Source organism: Hyla sarda, chromosome 1 (assembly GCF_029499605.1).
Source record: "Hyla sarda isolate aHylSar1 chromosome 1, aHylSar1.hap1, whole genome shotgun sequence".
NCBI classification, from domain to species: domain Eukaryota; kingdom Metazoa; phylum Chordata; class Amphibia; order Anura; family Hylidae; genus Hyla; species Hyla sarda.
Genome location: NC_079189.1, coordinates 558,740,658 through 558,761,894, shown reverse-complemented (window position 1 = coordinate 558,761,894; position 21,237 = coordinate 558,740,658). Strand labels below are relative to the sequence as shown.

Genomic DNA, 21,237 nt, shown 5'->3' with positions numbered 1-21,237 from the left:
GCACAGAGCCCTGCTTGTCCTCAGTGTACAGAGCCCTGCTTGTCCTCAGTGTACATAGTCCTACTTGTCCTCGGTGTACAGAGCCCTGCTTGTCCTCAGTGTACAGAGCCCTGCTTGTCCTCAGTGTACAGAGCCCTGCTTGTCCTCTGTGCACAGAGCCCTGATTTCCCTATGTGTACAGAACCCTGCTTGTCCTCAGTGTACAGAACCCTGCTTGTCATCAGTGTACAGAGCCCTGCTTGTCCGTCCACACTTCCTGTAATTGGTCTTGTCACATAGACACACATGCAATAGCTGCAGGGACAGCATTTTTAACCAATGTATAGTACAAATATACAAATAGTGCCATACTCCCTCTGTTCATGTCTATTGGAGGGGGCATGATGACTGTAGTCGAATGATCACAGCCGTCACACCCCCTCTCATAAATGTCTAGGGGGCAGAGTACCCCTTTAACTTTCAGGCACCAGCTGATCTTAAAAACATTTTTTCCACCAGAGTACCCCTTCAACCTATAGGAGCTTTCTCACAAGCACTTCACAGTTCAACCATTAGATGGCAGCAAAGTAGCAAAACACATTGCACAGTGTATTTACATGTAAATGGCACAGACAGCATTATACATAGAAAAACTCATAGTGTTCTACATTGTATACAGCAGGAGAGAGTGGATACAGCTAGTTTTATAACTTCTTTTTCTTTATTGCAGATCCATAAAATCACTGTACAAACATCCCAGTATCAGACCGATGCCTTTATGCGCCCCTTACTTATAGGCAACATTGCAACATCACTGCACCTATTCAACAACCTAACTCTTTAAGGCTAGGATTCCACTGAGGTTTTTGCATTGCGTTTTTTTTTTAGGCTTAAAAACACCAGAAAAAGTGCCACAGATTTTCCCTGCGTTTTGTCATTTTTTCTGGTGTTTTTTGTCTTTGAGTGCAAATTGCATTTTTGGCCCCTTTGGTGTTTTTTTCAAAATTTGTTGGATATCAAAAAATAAAGAAAGAAATAAAAGAGTAGGGATGCAGTAGGGATGGAAAAAAAATGTATATAACTAAATCCATCTTTTTTATAACAAAATTTTAATAAATTTTTAAACAGGGGTCAATTTATGTGGTCAGACAGGGAACTAAATATGTAGCCGACAATAATAAAGAATGGAGAAAGGGGCCATTTAAATGTAAAAACACTATATATTTTTTTTTTATAAATTATTATTATTTTTTTTAATTAGTAATGTCTTTTAATATGTTTAATAAAGTACGTGTGTGTTTGTCACTTCTAACACCCGCTGTGACCCTCCTGTATAATGTATAGATGCGGCGGCTGCTCTTCTATGGTCCCCTGCACTGATGTATATATACACCTATTCATATTTCCCCACAGAGTGTAATTGGTTGTTACCCTATTAGACAGTCTGAATGTGAATGGATTAGTGAATAACCTGTAACAACAAAGTGATACCTGCTAATCTTCCAATGCACATTCACACTACAGAATCTCCGCTTGGAGATATTATAGGTGGAGATTCCGTTAGCTTAAAGGGGGCCCATGGAATCCTTCCACACTAGTACCATGCAGACATGTGCCATCACTATTGACTGTAAGGCAGTCTATGTGGATTTCAACCGATAGAAGGAACATGTTCAGGCTACGTTCACACTATCGAATTTTTGTATAGTTTATACAGAAGGCTCACTGGCCTCTCATTTTATATGATATACGTCATAGAAAAACAGTAGGGCCACCACCCCCGTGTGCACGGACACAGGGGAAGCCACCCTGTCAGAACAACCATAATTGAAGATAAGGATCCAGCAAGGTTATCTTCGAATAGTATGTTTTGACCTATGTAGTCCTAATCATAAGGCCGCATATAAAGTAGGTGATGTTCTCAGGTTACCATGACTGCTGATATTCTCCCATTATAGGTTGTATGTTGTCTCCTTTCTGAATTAATCCCATGCATTTTATTTCTGTAAGGGCATGTTCACATAAGCGGAATTTCTGCAAGTTTTCCGTAGAAAAATCTGCATCACCCCATTGAAGTGAGCTAAATCTGCTGCAGAAAATCCGCCCATGAGAACGTACCCCTACCTTATGTTGCGGTAAATTTGTCGCAGCTAAACCTTCTGCAGAAAACTCCCAAAGGATCCACCTGAATAAATGTACCCTTCAATGGGTATTCATGCTCTCAACAGTACCTTACTGCACCCATGGAACTCTATTACTTGCTACCTTGATATTGCTTAGTGCAAATTAAATGAATAATTAAAAAAAAGTAAAGCCCCTGTATGCACTTGGATACCCTACAGTGATATGGTAAGCAGGAAGCAATGCCCTTAAAGGGGTACTCTGCCCATAGACATGTCATCCCCATGCAAAGGATAAGGGATAACATGTCTGATCGCAGGGACCCCCCGCGATTTCCAGTACGGCACCCCATAATCAGATGCACGGAATGAACTCCACCATCACGCCCCCTTCCATAGACATGAATGGAGGGGGCATGGTGTGATGTCACAAGCCCCTGGCTTCCGTGTTCATGAATACTGCAGCACTGGCCTGGAAGAACGACGCTGGGACACCTGTGATCAGACATGTTATCCCCTATCCTATAACATGTCTAGAGGTGGAGTACCCCTTTAAGCCAGTGTTTCCCAACCAGAGTTTTGCAATAGCTGAAGGCACCCTGGTTGGAAAACACTGACTCAAGCAATAACTAAATTAAACTAAAATAAAATCTAAAATGGTGGTAAATAACAGGATAATGATGATTTAGGACTGAGCCCCTATTTTATTCCTTATCCACTTTACATATTCCTCAGTTAGGCGAGTATACACAGCTGCTCCATAACGCTGCCCACAATGTTCACTTCCAAAAGAAAGGATTCCTCTGAAGACGCCATTACATATCAGCGGTCCACCCGAATCGCCCTGGAGTAAAGATAATAATAATTATATACTAATTATATACTTTTTTATTTCACTTTGCTTTGTACATTAGAGTATGCCCACCTTTTAGCACATTTTATATAGAAGATGAATACAATTGCTAATACATTCCATTGCTTATTTTGTGCTGATATCTGGGGGGATATGTTTCACATTGGAACAGGATCTTCAGGATGTACCTCTGCTTGCTGCTTCATAATGTACACAGAGCAAACAGCTCCAGAACATTTTACAACAATGCAAAGGGAAAACATTACTCAAGCATTGTGTAGATAATAACTACTAATGCAGACACCATTGGGATAGCTGTCAGGGTATAAAAAGTAAACTGTACCTTTCCTGGAGCTGATGGTGGTTGCCAGTTGTTTTTATATTTCTCAGACAAGTGTCAAAGAGGAGGAGCTGCTCAAGTGACTTGCCTCCTTGCTCTCCTTTACCGCCCAGTTTCTCCTTGACTGGCAAACAGAGCTCTGAATGTCAATCAAGGAGGGGCTGGGAATTTTAGGCCAGTCAGGAGACGTGTCTGGATGTGGCACTTGAAAAGGTCCATATAAGGTACAATTTGGTCTTATACCCTAACAGTTATCCAATTGTGTCCGCAGCAAATACAACTGATAATCCCTTAAAGGGGTACTCCACTGGAAAAAAAACATTTTCATTTGGTGCCAGAAAGTTAAACAGATTTGTAAATTAATTCTATTTAAAAATCTTAATCCTTCCAGTACTTATCAGCTGCTGTATGCTCCACAGGAAGTTATTTTCTTTTTGAATTTCCTTTCTGTCTGACCACAGTGCTCTCTGCTGACACCTCTGTCCATTTTAGGAACTGTCCAGAGTAGGAGCACATCAATCCCCCTTCCTTTGATCCCCTTGTGCCATAATCCTTCCAGTCGATACCCCCTGTGCCATACTCTTTTACTCATTTCAATTGATCCTCCCCCCTCTGAACCCCAAATCTTAACCATTCCAATTGATTTATCCCCCTTCCCACTGATCCCCCTGTGCCATAACCATTTAAGCATTTCAATTGACCCCCCCCCGTGCCATATTCTTCTGCAGGGCCAGGGCAGCGGGGCCAAGGGAGCATCATTTGATTCTGTTGGCAGTGGCCAGGGGCTCTCTCCTGGAAATTACAGTTTTTGCATATTTTTTCTACAGAATTACCGGCAGAGGCAATAAAATATCGGCTGTGCTGGTAAAATACCAGCTGGGTGGCAACCCTAGTTAGAGGGGCTGAATAGAGGCTTGTAGGTGGTCACAATAGAGCTAAAAACTGCACCAAGCAGCTTGTTGGGAAACCATAAGCAAATTGCAAACCTTGACAACATGTTTGCTGCTTCGTAGGACTTCACTATATTCTTAGTCTACAATGGAAAAAGAAAAAGAGTTCTGTGCAAAAAAGAAACATGCTGTGCCTTGTTCCTACCAGCATGACACAATACCATTACATATGGAAGGGGGCACCAAATTATTTTTTTCCCCTCGTGCAGGAGCCTAGCTTACACCTCTGATGGTAACAGACAGTTGTCTGGTCCTGTAGTCATAAAAAAAATTAGTATAAGGAAAAAGTGGGTGAATTTCTCATAGTAACCAGATTTTAGCCTCTTATTTTGCTAGGTCGTTGCTTGGTTCCCTTAAATGGGCACTGTCATTAAAACTAATTTGTGCTATTTCACTCCTTATGATAAATAACAAATCTTTCTTATGTACTTTGTTTAAAAAAAAATGAAGTTTTCTATGTTTTATTTGTGTTTAAACTAGGACACTAGGTGTCTCCCTACTTGTCCAGCGCACCCCCCCCCCCATCTCTTGCACAGACTTTGGACTCCTGCTGGCCTAAAATATCATATGAGGCCTAGTGCTCAGGATGTGCATAAAACTTAACTTTTACTAGAATATTAAAATATTAATAGAAAAATTTACCCAAGTGAAATAAATCAAAATACAAGCTACGGTCCAGCAATTGTATCAAATATATATATCACAAGTCAAGGCATACACGGAGTCCTGCAGGGCCCAGCCTGCTCAGTGGTGTCACACCATTGGGGTAAGGCTCTTGTTGATGTCGCAGTGAGTTAAAGTTCCTCCTTCAATGTTTAAATGTATATCTCCAAAGGGTTTCTATTAATTTGGCGTCATCAGGGGGGTATACACACAATAAAAAAAGAGAATAAGGGACCGTAAAAGGATCCTCATCATAATAATAATTACTCGACCTGTGGAAAAAAGTCTGACCCTATTTGTCCTGAAAAGGAAAAGCCAATGCAGAGTAGACCTTAGATATTACAATGTGCCTGTGGAGAAACTTTCCCTAATGGTCAAACCACCCTAGAGTTGCCCATGGATTATAGGATTGCTGGTTCCACGGTAATCTTTTCCGTTGATAAGAGCCGCAAGGAGCCATCTACAAACATGCAGGGAGCCAAAGTTGTCCGGCTCTCTTGCTGAGTGCAGCGAGGTGTCAGCGTCTGACTCCTGCTGGCCTGGCAGAAGTCCAAAATCAGGAATTGCTGAGGGGGGTGTGTGCAGCCTTAGCCATTCATAGCTCATCTCGCACTTAACTGCTCTGGGCTGTGTGTAGCAGAGTGAGGGAGGAAGTTCTCCCCTGTATGTCACATGATGTCACACCTGCCGGGTAACGCCCCTTCCCAGTATGTGAATCTTAGGCTGAGCAGAAAATACAGAGCAATATCAAGGTAGAAAACTAAAAAATAATATAAATACAGGCAGGGGGTGGTTTATCATGATGGGGGCAGTGAACTGGGAGGATTATAAAATTTAACAAGATCATGACAGGTACTCTTTAAGCAACTTCAACAAGCTTCTTCCACATTGTTTCATCTGATCTTTCTAATGCCCCTAAAAAACATCTCTCCAAACTTACTGCACAGGTATCTTGTCCTGCGGGACCCACATCGGTGCAGATCATGTTTTCACTAATGTAGATATTATTCATATGTCTCTCACATTGTCTTCTGTCTAGAATTGTGACGTTGACTTCCATAAGACTGTCCGCATACTTTTGTCCTGTCCATCCCCATCCGGCTGTTTCACAAACTGTTCCGGCTTTTATGTCCTCAAATGTCTCTGGTAAAGAAATGCTTTGGACAAACTTTCCACACTTTGCTGTAGTATTCAACTGCAACAGAGATGGGTGATAGACGACATTTAACAGGATATTTATTTTTTTGTCAGGGTATTTTTAACCAACTATTGAAACTTGAGCAGTGTTTCCCAACAAGGGTGCTTCCAGCTGTTGCAAAACTTCCAGCTGTTGTAGTTTTGCAAAAGCTGGAGGCACCCTGGTTGTGAAACACTGCTCTAGAGCATAAGAGAATCTATCTTACCTCATACACTTTATAGCTAAAAGTATGTGAACATCTGGCCATTACATCAATTTCCACATCCCATTCCAAAACTAAAGGTAGCCTTCACTATATTGGGAAGGCTTTCCAAAAGATTTCAGATGGTGTTTAGATTCATTCCATTAAAGGGGTACTCTATGGGAGGGGCCCTTGCAGCCGTTACGCCCCCTCCCATAGAAATGAATGGAGGGGGCGTGGCGTGACGTCACGTCCCCGTCTCGGAAGTCCGGCGGTTTCTGAAAGTGCAGACGCAGCTACGCATAGAATGCAGGCTGCTGCAGGGAGATCATGGGGGTCCCAGTGGCGGGCCCCCCGTGATCAGACATCTTATCCCCTATCCTTTCGATAGGGGATAAGGTGTTTTGGCCCGGAATACCCCTTTAAGTTAATAAAACAGATTACTGTTAAAATTCAATACTTTACATCTAAAATGATATCAGCTTAGAATAAAATATAAAATGTACATAATAAATATATGTCTCATGAAGACAGTTATATCATTACTTTCATCAGCAGAATGTCATTCCTCAGAATTCTGCTGTTGTAACCCGGGTACTTGACAAACTGGGTAACATAGAATTTCTGCCTCCCTTCTTCGTTTGCATTTTCTTCTCTTAAATGAGCTCCAAGAGTAACCAGCGGACTTACTGCAGGGCTACACAAAAATAAAAGGAGAGGATGTATTTGCCAGACAGTCAAAATGGTATTGTGAAGAGACTAGCCAGTGATCCAGAGGCATCTTAGGCCTAAAACTAAATGTCTCTTTATAAAGGAGTTGTTCTCTTGTTAAAACCCCTGTTTGTTCATTCTGACATCCACTGCTCAGGAAGGGGTGTGTCTGAGGCAAGCACTGAGCCCGCCCTCACTCACCATCCATTCACTTCCTCCCTGAGCCTGCTGTACTGGGTCTCTTCATCCAATCACTGCAGGCTGCTCTGTAACCTGCTTTCACTTTCTATTTCTAGTTTAAGTTATATACAGAATGTCCATCTCGCATGCACATATCTATATTGTTTTTATTGTTATATATCTATATATAAACTTTCAGTGAGGAACTGCAGGAGAGGTCTCCAGTGAAGCTCAGAGCCATACTGTGCTCGCTCCCAGCGAGTGCTCTCTGCAGTTTGATGGACAGGACAGGAGTGAGCACAGAGGAGTGCTAGTCCCGCCCTCACTTCCTGGACTTTGTCCCACCCTGTGACTCAGACAAAGATTATGTTGCAAGTGACACTTTCTTTAGTACTCACTAACATGTACATTAGCATTTTTTGTGATCTTTAGGCTAGGTGCACACTAAGGAATTTCACCTGCAATTCCACTTTGAAATTGCAGACAGAAATTCCTAAATTCCTAAAATGTATTGTATAGTGACTGGGTTTCTGTTCACAAATTCCCACTTTGGAATTTGTGAAGTGGAATTTGGGAATGGAAAATCCGCTTGAAAATTTCCACCTGAAGAATGGCGTTGCTCATTCTTCCGGCGGATATACTCGCGGAGCACATTGCAGTCTATTGGAGACTGCAGTGTCCGCATGGTCTTCGCGCCGATGGATCCAGTCGGGGCTGGCCACACTCGTAATCTCAGGGCGGATATTTTCGTCCCGGAGATTCCGCAGTGTGAACCTAGCCTTAGACCTAATGGGAATGCCTAAATCAGTGTTTCCCAAACACGGTCCTCAAGCACCCCCCAACAGGTCATGTTCTGGATTTCCTTAGTCTTTCACAGGTGATATAATTGTGGTGGTGCCTGATTCACTGACCATAATTATATCACCTGTGAAAGACTAAGGAACTCCAGAAAACATGACCTGTTGGGGGTGCTTAAGGACCGTGTTTGGGAAACACTGGCCTAAATAAAACAAACTTCCCACTCACACCTGATCACACCTCGTTCCATTGATTAAAGGTTCACATACTTTTGCAATACACAGATATATATGATATTGGATCATTTCTCCTGATAAATACATGACCAATTCTCATATTTTTGACTCATTTGTTAGATTTGGTTCTCTTCAACTACTTTTTAGACTTGCATGAAAATGTATGCAGAATTATAGAAAATTCTGAAGGGTTCACAAACTTTCAAGCACAACCTTAGTCGGAATTACTCTGATACAGGCCGGCACCGGGACCTGGATGGTCTCTGCTGTCCGTCTTGAGTGACACATCTCCCTGTACATTGATAGGGAGAGATATGTCACTCAAGACGGCCGAGTCGGGGACAGTCCCCAGAATGTGACCTAACGACCAGTTTCCCAGATCCTGGGCAAGGCAGTAAAGAGGACCTACATGATGGCTTAATCTCCCCGGTGTTGGCACTTCATATGAATTAAATACTTGGTTCCAGGTTCTCTGCCTGATGATCACTTGGGTTTTAGCAGGGGGACAGCCTGGGATCAGCATATTTAGAGTGGGACTCTAACCCTCTTTTTTAAATAGCTTGAGTTGATATACTTACTCTTCACAATGAGCTGCAGTTAACACCCATTTTGAATCTATTAAGTTTCCTCCACAAAAAATGTCATTATTTTGAAACTTTATATAAGCCATATAGGGTCTGGAATGAGGCTTAGCAATTCTGCCATTTATTATTTCTGCACCTGTTTGGGATAAGATAGTCACGTATTATTGGTGGATTTCAGACACACAGTTTAGGTGAGTGAAAAGTCAATTTAGGATCTTTTCTTGAATATGAGTAGAAGACATTAAAGAAAACTCAACACAAATTGTTAAAAGTTTACACTACCAGTGGTCAATAGGCCTCATACACAGTGTACCAGCGTATGGTGCCATATCATAGCGGTTATCTTCCTGGATGGGGACCACTTTTTATCATGTCTACATGACTCAATAAGTCATACAGCAGAAGCTTTTCATAGTGATATAGCAATTTGTATATCAAAACGTTTTTACGGTATATTCACACACACACTGAATCCACAATGGGAACAGTGTTTCTGCTGTGGAAAAAGTGCAGGAACATGTGGGAACAGTTCCAATGCCTTCCTGCGGGAATTGAGCCCTGGTCACACATAACTGATCCGCAGCGTGTTTTTCAGGTGGCCTGATCCATATTGTGCCTCTTGCTGCTGCCAAAAACAAACCTGGTCCCCCTCGCCCCGTCCCCTGGCCTGCTCGCAGCGACAATCAGCTGCTCTGAGCAGCCACACTGGGGGCCTGCGAATTGCCAAGTGCACTCAGACATCGCGGTGTAGCTGCGATGTCTGAGTGCACTCAGCAACTCGCAGGCCCCCAGTGTGGCTGCTGGGAATGGCGGATAGCCGCTGTGAGCAGGCCAGGGGAGGGGGCAAGGGGGGCAAGGCTTGTTTTTGGCAGCAGCAGGAGGCACAATATGGGTTGGCTCACCGGCGGATTCGCATTGTAAAATACGCTGCGGATCAGTTATGTGTGACCCTACCCTTGTGAGGAATCTATCGGTTGCAATTCACTTTCTAAACTACTGAAGCTGTTAGGGCAATGCCTCCTTTACCCGCCTTCCATCCCTACCCCTGCCTTAGGACTGCAGTCAGGACTTAGTTTCTATGCACTGAGCATAAAAGTGGTGTAAAATTTGGAAACAGAGCTCGGTTTCCAGCTGACTGTCAATCAAGCAGGGACAGGGATTGGAGAAAATGTTCCAGCCCTCAGCACTTCAGGGGCTTGTGAAAACCTCTTTGATACTTGACACTAGATAATAATATTAATAACAAATTCCCTTTAAGAAACTCAGCAACTAAACTGTAAAACATTCAGAGGGGAATTAAAGGGGTATTCCAGGCAAAACCTTTTTTTTTTATATATATCAACTGGCTCCGGAAAGTTAATCAGATTTGTAAATTACTTCTATTAAAAAATCTTAATCCTTCCAATAGTTATTAGCTTCTGAAGTTTTCTGTGTAACTGCTCAATGATGATGTCACGTCCCGGTAGCTGTGCATGATGACGTGAGTCATCAGAGAGCAGTTAGACAGAAAACAACAACTCAACTTCAGAAGCTAATAACTATTGGAAGGATGAAGATTTTTTAATAGAAGTATTTTACAAATCTGTTTAACTTTCCGGAGCCAGTTGATATATATAAAAAAAGTTTTTGCCTGGATAACCCCTTTAATCATTATTGTCTGTGGTGGACGTGCTGACGTACGTCAAATTTATAAAACGGCGCACAGCATATGATAAATTTGAGTAATAGACAGCTAGGGGAAATTACCTCAGCACAGTAAATTTTCCTTTCAGTTTGAAATTGGCTGTGTTAAAGGGGTACACCGCCCTTAGACATCGTATCCCCTATCTAAAGGATAGGGGATAAGATGACTTTTCTCGGGGGTCCCCAGCGACGGGATCCCCGTGATCTCAGCTGCGGCACCGCAGACATCCGTAGTACGGAGCAAACGTCGGTGGGTCCCTAGCGGCAGCCGGGACCTGCAGTGCATGACACGAGCACCGTTCAGGTATGTGCAGGACATAAATGTACGTCCTTGTGCGCTAAGTCCCAGTGGATCAGGACGTACATTTACTTCCAATGTCCTTAAGTGGTTAAAACTACAGATCATACATCCCTGTATACGGAAAAATAAAAAAAGTTATAAGGGTCAGAAAGTTGGATGTGTCCACATGGCCAAAATGGTTTGTATCCTTAAGGGGTTAACAGTTTCTAGAGCCCTATGAATAGTTTTGGGTAACATCATGATAGAATCAGATACTGATTTTCTGATAGCTGTATATGGACAGGACATCTCTCATTTACTCAGCTGACCAGTTTGGTAACTGTTAGTCATGGACAGTTAACCTCTTAATGAAGGATGGTCCAGGATGAAGCATTGCCCCTTATAGTAAATAAATAGTTCAATACTGCTTAGTTGTAAACCATGTAATTCTTACCTTCAGAGATCAGCAAACAGGTTGCAGAGAGCAGCAGCATGTGGACCAGTTTCATGGCGGTTACCTTCTCTTTTCGGGTATCTGACTATGAATCCTTAAATACTGTAAGAATCAAAAACATTTATCTGAACAATCTACCACAGATGCCTTAAAAGGAACATGAACGCAGTAGAGATTCTCTTGTTGGTTTCATAAGACAGTCCGTGTCACGTAACTTCTGGTCTTATGTACATACAGTATCTCCCATAAGTGAGTCCACACTCACATTATATACAGTATCTCCCATAAGTGAGTCCACACTCACATTATATACAGTATCTCCCATAAGTGAGCCCTCCCCTCACATTATATATACAGTATCTCCCATAAGTGAGTCCACCCCTCACATTATATATACAGTATCTCCCATAAGTGAGTCCACCACTCACATTATATACAGTATCTCCCATAAGTGAGTCCACACTCACATTATATACAGTATCTCCCATAAGTGAGCCCTCCCCTCACATTATATATACAGTATCTCCCATAAGTGAGTCCACCCCTCACATTATATATACAGTATCTCCCATAAGTGAGTCCACCCCTCACATTATATATACAGTATCTCCCATAAGTGAGTCCACCCCTCACATTATATATACAGTATATCCCATAAGTGAGTCCACCCCTCACATTATATATACAGTATCTCCCATAAGTGACTCCACCCCTCACATTATACACAGTATCTCTCATAAGTGACTCCTCCCCTCACATTATATATACAGTATCTCTCATAAGTGAGTCCACCCCTCACATTATATACAGTATCTCCCATAAGTGAGTCCACCCCTCACATTATATACAGTATCTCCCATAAGTAAGTCCACCCCTCACATTATATATACAGTATCTCCCATAAGTGAGTCCACCCCTCACATTATATATGCAGTATCTCCCATAACTGAGTCCACACTCACATTATATATACAGTATCTCCCATAAGTGAGTCCACCCCTCACATTATATATACAGTATCTCCCATAAGGGAGTCCACCCCTCACATTATATATATACAGTATCTCCCATAAGTGAGTCCACCCCTCACATTATATATACAGTATCTCCCATAAGTGAGTCCACCCCTCACATTATATACAGTATCTCCCATAAGTGAGTCCACCCCTCACATTATATATACAGTACCTCCTATAAGTGAGTCCACCACATACATCATACACAGTATCTCTCATAAGTGACTCCACCCCTCACTTTATATATATACAGTATCTCACATAATTGAGTCCACCCTTCACATTATATATACAGTATCTCCCAAAAGTGAGTCCACCCCTCACCATTACTGACCACCCTCGCCAAACCGGTCATGCCGGAGGATGTTGTAGGCAGCAGAACGTTCTCCACGGCATCTCTACACACTGTCATATCTGTCACGTGCTCAGTATGAACCTGCTTTCATCTGTGAAGAGCACAGGGCGTCAGTGGCGAATTTGCCAATCTTGGTGTTCTCTGGCAAATGCCAAACGTCCTGCACGGTGTTGGGCTGTAAGCCACCTGTGGATGTCAGGCCCTCTTACCACCCTCATGGAGTCTGTTTCTGACCGTTTGAGTGGACACATGCACATTTGTGGCCTGCTGGAGGTTATTTTGCAGGGCTCTGGCAGTTCTCCTCCTGCTCCTCCTTGCACAAAGGCAGAGGTAGCGGTCTTGCTGCAGGGTTGTTTCCCTTCTACGGCCTCCTCCATGTCTCCTGATGTACTGGCCTGTCTCCTGGTAGCGCCTCCATGCTCTGGACACTACGCTGACAGACACAGCAAACCTTCTTGCCACAGCTCGCATTGATGTGCCATCCTGGATGACCTGCACTACCTGAGCCACTTGTGCAGGTTGTAGACTCCATCTCATGCTACCACTGGAGTGAAAGCACCGCCAGCATTCAAAAGTGACCAAAACAACAGCCAGGAAGCGTAGGTATTGGTGGTGTCTTGCTAATTGCCTATCATTTCCAGCTGTAGTCTGTTCCATTTGCACAACAGCATGTGAAATTGATTGTCAATCAGTGTTGCTTCCTGAGTGGACAGTGGGATTTCACAGAAGTGTGATTGACTTGGAGTTACATTTGTTGTTTAAGTGTTTCCTTTATTTTTTTTAGCAGTGTACATTACAAAATTTGGTTATATATATCTTGGTTATGTGGGATGACCAGTAGACTTATAAAAGGTACCTGAGGCTGGTATTAGAGAGGTTTGGGGTGCCAGGTAGGTTTGTTACGGCAATTATGGCCCTGTACTCAAGCCCCTTTGCTAGGGTGAGCAATGGGGGGATTAAATCTAATCCCTTTGACATTACAAACTGTGCTAGGCAAGGGTGCCCACTATCGCCCCTCTCTTCGCTTTAATAATAGAGCCGTTGGCCCAGACTATCCGTGAGTCTCAAGAAATCAAAGGGATATCGGTAGGTCAGCACATGCACAAGATAGGACTCCTTGTGGACGATGTTCTTTTATCAATTTCAGACCCAAGAAATGAATTATCCCATTTAATGGCCATAATTAGACAATTCTCTAGAATAAGCTATTACAAATTAAATATATCAAAATCGACAGTTCTCCCATTATCTATAGACACGGATACCAAGATGGAGTTAATTATCCAGTTTTCTTTTGCATGGTCAGATTCACTTACTTACCTAGGTATAAAATTAACCCCCTCCCCAACATAAACAGTACGCATTAATATAGAGCAGCTGCGCTTAAGTTTAACGGGATTCAGGGGAGGGGTAGCGGGGTTCGGGTTGTGCCGCGGCCATGTATTGTTTTTTAACACAGGGTGCCTCCAGTTTTTCCCCACTACAACTCCCAGCATGCCCTGACAGCCAATAGATGTCAGGGCAAGCTGGGAGTTGTAGTGGTGAAACAGCTGGAGGCACCCTGTGTAGATGAACTAAGGGCGGAAGTCAGCCCCAGCAGGCATCAGTGCCGTCATGCCTGCTGGGGAAGTCTGCATGGTAGTGAGCACACTACCAGGCAGACAAAACTGTATTTTTTATATAGTAAAAAAAATAAATTGGGCAGGGAGGAGGTTAGGGATAGATGGGAAATAGGCAGGGACAGAGGGAAAAAAAAGGGATGGTGGGAGCTACCCTTTAAATAAATCAATAAGTCCTACAAGAAGCCCCACAGCGAGAGCAAGCATGGAGGTTTGGCGCTATGTTTTATCTAATCATCTTATAAACAACATTAATTATGACAATATGCCTTTAATAATGCTTAACGACCAACTACCTGACACGGATCTCTTCCTGTGGGTCAAAAATGGCATAACCAAGATAGGACATATATACTGTAAAAACCACATACAACCCTTTGATTATATCTCTTATAAATATAAAATACAGCCGCACGACTTTTTAAAATATTTACAAATACAGCATTTATTAGGGCCATATAGAGTAGAGAGACAGACACTGAAAACAAATTTTGAAAAGTATTTCTTTACATCCAAGGAGGGGTAAGGGGGGGTATATCAAAAGCGTACAAAGCGTGTCAGGCTATTTCCCAGGTCCCCATCCTAAACTTTCAAGTGAAATGGGAAAAAGATCTAGGTAGACAAATTCTCTCTGAATGTTGGTCCCAAATGTATGTAGCTCCTGTAAACCTGTCGCATTGTGTCTCCCATCTGGAAAGTTCTCGGAAGTTAATGTATCGTCGCATACGCGACTTTGCGCATATGCGAAAATAAAACGTGAATAGTACGAATATGCGAATTCTGCAAATATATGATGAATATTCGTCCATATATTCGCGAAATATCGCGAATTCGAATATGGCCCATGCCGCTCAACACTACCTTTGAGTATTAATGTTGGTGAGAGCAGGTTCAAACAGACAAATACGTATCAGTTCAGTGGATGTAATGATTCTGTTGTAGCATGTACACCATACACAATTTGATTTTTGTTCAAGGGGTACAACCATGACAGACCTGGGGGCTTTCATTAGGTCTCCGGCTGCCACTGAAAATTTTTGCCACTCCGAAGTAACAGAGAGTTCCCCCTCCATCTAACTGCATGTATGCTGTGGACACTTACAACAATGACTTCTAAGGGATTAATTGGTTGGGATCTGAGATTACACTCATTCCTAGGCTGCCACACTCTTTGTGCAGCAGATATTGTCAAGGGTTTAGTTTGCTCCAACTCAGCTATTCTCTTCTGTTCCTTAATTTTGGTTGCATAGTTTCCGTTTAATCAGTGAACCCAGATGGCTGGTCACACAATATAACATGACCAAATAATTCTACAGAAATAACCACAAAAATGTCAGAGATCATATCTTCTTATGGTTTTGATGGAAATAGTAGGAACTATTCATATTTTACAGACAAAATAATCTTGAAACCATATATAGCATGCTCCATCATTGCACGGCTTAGACTGCAGTAAAGAACTGAATAAGGGCAATAATCCAATGCAAAACACAAAACAAAACAAGCTTAACCAGCTATAACATAAATACAAAATACTCTTGAACAAAAACAAAACCCTGCCTAACCGGCCAGCCCAGCTTTACTAAAATACTAAAATATGCCCAAACTATCTAACACACTTACGGTATACACATACCAAAAATGAACATAAAAATAGCACAACTTGGCTTAAAATAAAAACATAAAATTTTGCGTTACCCGGCTATAACTCAAAAGCATCCATACTTGGGAATACACAACAAGAAAACAAAACAGAAACATAACAAGCACACAAAAAATAAATAAATAAAAATATTTTCTTTTCTCTTTTTTTTCTCTCTTTTCTCTTGTTTCTTTTTTTTTCTTCTTTTTTTTCTTATCCTTAGTTCCATTCTTTTTTTTTTTTATCTTTCCATTTTTTTTTTTTATAAAATAAAAATAATAATAAAATAATCATATAACAAACACATTCACTTACAAAACTAGACCAAATTAATTAACTGAATCCTCATCCGGGACTAATGAAAATACCAAAACCATACAACTAACAAATCAGCACACATACATAATGAAAACTAACAAAAATAGCAAAACTTGGTATTAAAAAAATAACCTGAAATACTCCAAATAAACCACATAAACTACATCAACACAACTACTGGTCCAACTGCCATAACAACTATAATATGAAACAATATAGATATAAAACACAATATATTTACAAAATCATTAAATATAGTATATAAATAAAATATAATATATAAAATATAAATAAAATATACAATATATGCACTACAGAAATCAAAATCAATAGAAAACCCTAAGAAAATCCCTACACTAAAACTGTACCCTCACCCACACCACCCCTCCTGTACATGGGTCAGAGTCCATACCATTCGTACAGTTCAAAGTACAGTCCTTAACTGACCCATATCAGGTCCCCCAAAGAAGAAAACACCACCACCCACAAATACACCCTTCTCACCTAGCACTCCTCCCAACCAACTTATACACAAACTTCTACACACTGAACCACAACCCACTTTAATCCAAGTCCCAAAACTTCTGGGGGATCCTTTTCATGTTTAAAAGATACAACCCCACCCTCAGATCCCGACCTGGGCAGTCCCTGAGCGCCAGAGGCTTCTGGAAGTGGGTCAACTGAACCCGTTTGTCAAGGAACTGCCTTGACTGGGTCCTGATCTCCCACACTCCCAGACTCCACCGACGTATCACCTTCAGAGTCGGGGTAGCGTAAGCCGGAAGATATCCATGGGGTGTACGAAGGTCCTTCACTCGCCCTCCTCTCTCCCATTCCTGGAAGAAAGGCCGAAACCATTCCCTGCAGGAGATTACCCATGGAGGAGCCCTCTCTAAGCAGAGGTTTGAGATTTTGGCTTTCAAGAAGGTGTTCGTTAGGAACACCACAGGGTTTACCATAGATGAACCCCCTAGTCTCCTCGTGCGGTACATAACCTCCCTCTTGACTAGTTTCATCCTGTTCCCCCATAACAGTTGGAAAAACAGGCTGTAGATCCTAGTACAGTAAGCCTCTGGCAAGATACATACGCTGCCCAGATAGATAAACAAGGGGAGCAGGTATGATTTGATCAGGTGTACCCTTTCCCTGAGGGACATAGACCAACCCTTCCACTGGTCCACCTTCTGAGTGGCATCCTGAAGCTCACCATCCCAGTCTTTGGTGGGATAATCATCCTGGCCGAATGTGATGCCTAAGACTTTTGCTGATTCTTGGGGCCCTGGAAGGGTGTCCGGGAGATCAAACGTAGGATCCCCCCCTCCCAGCCAGAGACTCTCACACTTATCCCAGTTGATCTTTGACCCGGATGCCTCCGAGTAGTGGTCCACCTCCGACATCACCACATCGACCTCCTCTCTCGAAGAGATAAATAGTGACATCATCAGCGTATACCACCACTCTCTGGGTGACAGCCGGCTCCACCAGACTCATCCCGATTCCCGCCAATGGTCGTGACTCACCCTCCTAAGGAAGTGATCAATCGCGAACACATATAAGAGCGGGCTCAAAGGACAACCCTAACGGACTCCGGACCCCACCTCAAAAGAGCAGCCAGACTACCCGTTAACCAGCGGGAAACTCTCTGCCCCTGCATACAAGATCTTAAGCCAATTAAAAAAAAGTACTCGGTAAGCCATATCTCAGGAGGACGGACCAGAAGTACTCGTGGTTCACCCGATCAAATGCTTTGGCCTGATCCAAGTACAGCAAGTACACCTTCCAGAGACTCCACTGCCTCCCTGACACTAAGGACAGCGCTTAAGGTGCTTTGGCCTGGAACATTACAGTGCTGGGCCTCCGAAAGGAGCCGGGGTGCAAACTTCACCAACCTATTACACAGTATCTTAGCCAGAAGAACTATGGGCCTTCAATTCTCAATACGGCTGGGATCTTTACCCTTTGAAAGAAGAATCAGGGCTGACCTCCTCATTGACTTCGTCAGAATGCCCAAGGAGAGACACTCATTGACTACCTCAGTCAAAAGGGGAGCTAAAGACTCCTTAAAGGTCCTGTACCACTCGGATGTTAAGCCATCCGGACCTAGCGACTTCTTAGGGGCAAGCCCCTCGTTCGCCAGTCTCACTTCCTCTTCCCTATTTCTTCCCTTACATCCTGTCTCCATCTAGATCCTTCTTCCCCAAGAGGTGCGAGTAGAAGGATCTGCCAACCTCCAAAATCCCTGATCTGGACCGATTCAGAGATCCTGTACTATCAATCAGTCCTGAAATGATTTTACTACTCACTGACATCTTACAGTTTCTGTAAGGGTCGGGCGAGCGGTGCTTCCCAAAATCCCTATCAAAAACCAAAGATGCATGCCTATCGTACTGACACCTCATCAGCAAGGATTTCACTCTGGAGATATCCTCTCGGCAACCTCCAGTCGAAACGAGAAGCTCGAGTTTCCTCCTCAGACCCTGATACAAGCGATACCTGTTCAGGGACCTGAAGCTCAAGAGCTGGCGGAAGAACCCTGCAACCCGCTTCTTGAATATCTCCCACCACTCTGACTTACTACTACATAGGTCCAGTAAAGGTACCTGACTCTGAAGAAAATCCTCAAAGGACTGTCTTATCTCTGCTTCCTCCAGGAGGGACAAATTCAGCTTCCAGTAACCTTTACCCATCCAGCGGGTCTCTGAAACATTCAGGGAAAACAAAATCATACAGTGATCGGAGAACTCCACCTCAACCACAGACACTGTGGAAGAGACGGCTTCCTCCTTTAAATAAGACCTGCGATGATAGGTGAAACCCGCGTGGCCCGAAGGGCTCCGGATGTGGGCATCCTCTAGGCGAGCTTCTCTAGCTATACTAATCAGTGCCACACTATCGCAAGTCAGCGGACCATTGGAGCCTCTCCTATCCTGATGTCCATTATTGAAGATCACCTGCTGACTCGTAAAAAGAAAGGGCTTAATCCTCATAAAGAGATCTTTACGGCCCCGCTAAGTTTGCGGGGCGTAGATGTTAATGAGCCCGAGCTCCTGTCCCTTCATGAAGACATCTAAGATCAGGCACCTCCCCATTTCTAATTCAATAACCCGTCGGCATTCAACAGGAGCGGTAAAAAGAACCGCCACCCCACTATACAGCTCAGTCGCAAGAGACCAGTGGGGGGGATCACGCCTCCACTCTCTTCTGGCTTTTACCAGAGAGGCTAGATCTGACAACCTGGTCTCCTGTAAAAAGAAAATGTCAGCTTCAACGCGGCCGAGAAAATCAAAGGCTGCAAATCTAGCTGTATCAGACTTTATGCTGGCACAATTAATAGATGCCAGCGTCAATGGGGTGAGTGCCGCCATACAGGGTGATTGAGTTAGACGGCCTACTATCCCTTACACCTTCTTCCTCTCCTTTCCCCCATCTGAGTCAGAGGAAGACCCCTTACCCCTTTTAAGGCTCTGGGATAAATCCATCCCAGGATCTTTACCTTTGGAATCCAGAGTTGCCTTCCCCCTGAGGGAACCACCTCAGGGGTAGAAGGCTTGGCGCCCCCTGGAGGCTGCAACACCTCCCGACCCCCTTCTTCCCTTTCAAGAGGAGGAGGCGAGATAGTCCTGCTAATGGGAACGTTGTGAAAAACGTGCAGGAACTCAGTTCTCATGTGTTCCTGCAGGACTTGAGCACTGGGTGTTCCCTAAGGATGGTGTGGACAAACATAAGATTCTATTGCAGCAAGAAGTACTCTGGATCCTGGATACCAATGCTCTCGGGAAGCTAGGACTCAATAATAGACTTGATTTAAGTGTTTTTGCATTATATTTGTATTAGCGTTACTTTTGTTTTTAATTACTTGTTTGTATCTATTGTGCTGCCTCCCTCGCCTGTGCCACGTGGGACAAGGATTTTTAATTCCCCCTCCTACATAGGTGAACTCGGTAGTCTGATGAAACACCTATATGGTGTGAAAAAGCCGCTGTCACTACAGCTCCGCTAGTGGCATTTACTGCGGACCCCGATGTGATTCACTGCACGAAGAGAAGTAAATCTACATTGAGCACATTACGTGGTGAGTGCCTCCCATTTTTCATATTCAGCTCTTTATGGCATTGTCCACATGGTCATTGGTGTTCTTAGAGGGGTATGGACTTCACCAGGTGACACCTCCACACAAGGTGACACCACTAAGCAGGATGTAATCATCCCACAATGGTGTCACCTTATCTGGTTGTCTTAGGGCTGCCCAGGGATCTGGCTACGATATGGGAAAGTAATAGGGTTCTGGCTATTATATAGGGGCAGTTAGGGGGCTAAGAACAATATGGAGGCAGCAGGGTGGACCTAAGTAATACATGGGGGGGGGGCAAGGTTGGATCCAAACTACTATATAAAGGCACAGAGGAGTGCACAGAGGGGCCTAACTGCTGTTTGGAGTCACAGAGGAGCCTAACTACAATATGGAGGCAATGGGGGGGAACCTAACTTCAATATGGGGGCAATGTAAGGGTCCTAAATACTATATTAAGGCACAGAGGAGGCCTAACTACTATTTTAGGGCAGTGTGGGCATCATAACTAATATATGGGGGCAATGTGGGGGTCCTAACTACTTAACTACTATATGAGTGCACAGAGGGGCCTAACTACAATCAAAAGGCAGTAAGGGGGGACCTAACTACTATATGGGGGTCAATGTGTGGGTCCTAACTACTATATAAGAGCACAGAGGAGGCCTAACTTCCTGAATCAGAGCAGTGTGGGTATCATAACTTCCATATGGGGGCAGTGTAGGGGTCCTAACTTCTATGTGAGTGCACAAAGGGGCCTAACTACTGTATGAGTGCATAGAGGGCACAAAACAATATGGGGCAAAGAAAGACTTAACTACTATACGGGGACAGAGTGAGGGTAATAGCTAATATATGGGGCAGTGTAATCTAAACTGGGAGTTTGTATAGAGGTGGGGATTGTGTTGAAATGAAGAACCTAAAATGTTTGCCCATCAGATTCTGCAGAGAGTTGCGTTGTGGATGTGAAAGGTCTTCATGATGCCCTGGGCCAGATGGAGAAGTAAA

General features: G+C 43.3%; 1 protein-coding gene and 1 long non-coding RNA gene across 2 annotated transcripts in view; one reads left to right on the top strand and one right to left on the bottom strand.

The window, feature by feature from the left end:
- LOC130293519 (uncharacterized) overlaps positions 1-21,237 on the top strand; it is a 108,795-nt gene that overhangs the window by 60,480 nt on the left and 27,078 nt on the right. The window lies entirely within an intron of this gene.
- Positions 713-11,398, bottom strand: LOC130293507 (granzyme A-like). The gene is made up of 5 exons (XM_056542296.1): positions 11,211-11,398; positions 8,788-8,929; positions 6,831-6,981; positions 5,846-6,100; positions 713-2,943 (listed from the first exon to the last, which is right to left on the bottom strand). Exons 1-5 carry the CDS (start codon positions 11,263-11,265, stop codon positions 2,785-2,787), a joined length of 762 nt encoding a protein of 253 aa, XP_056398271.1. The 5' UTR covers positions 11,266-11,398; the 3' UTR covers positions 713-2,784.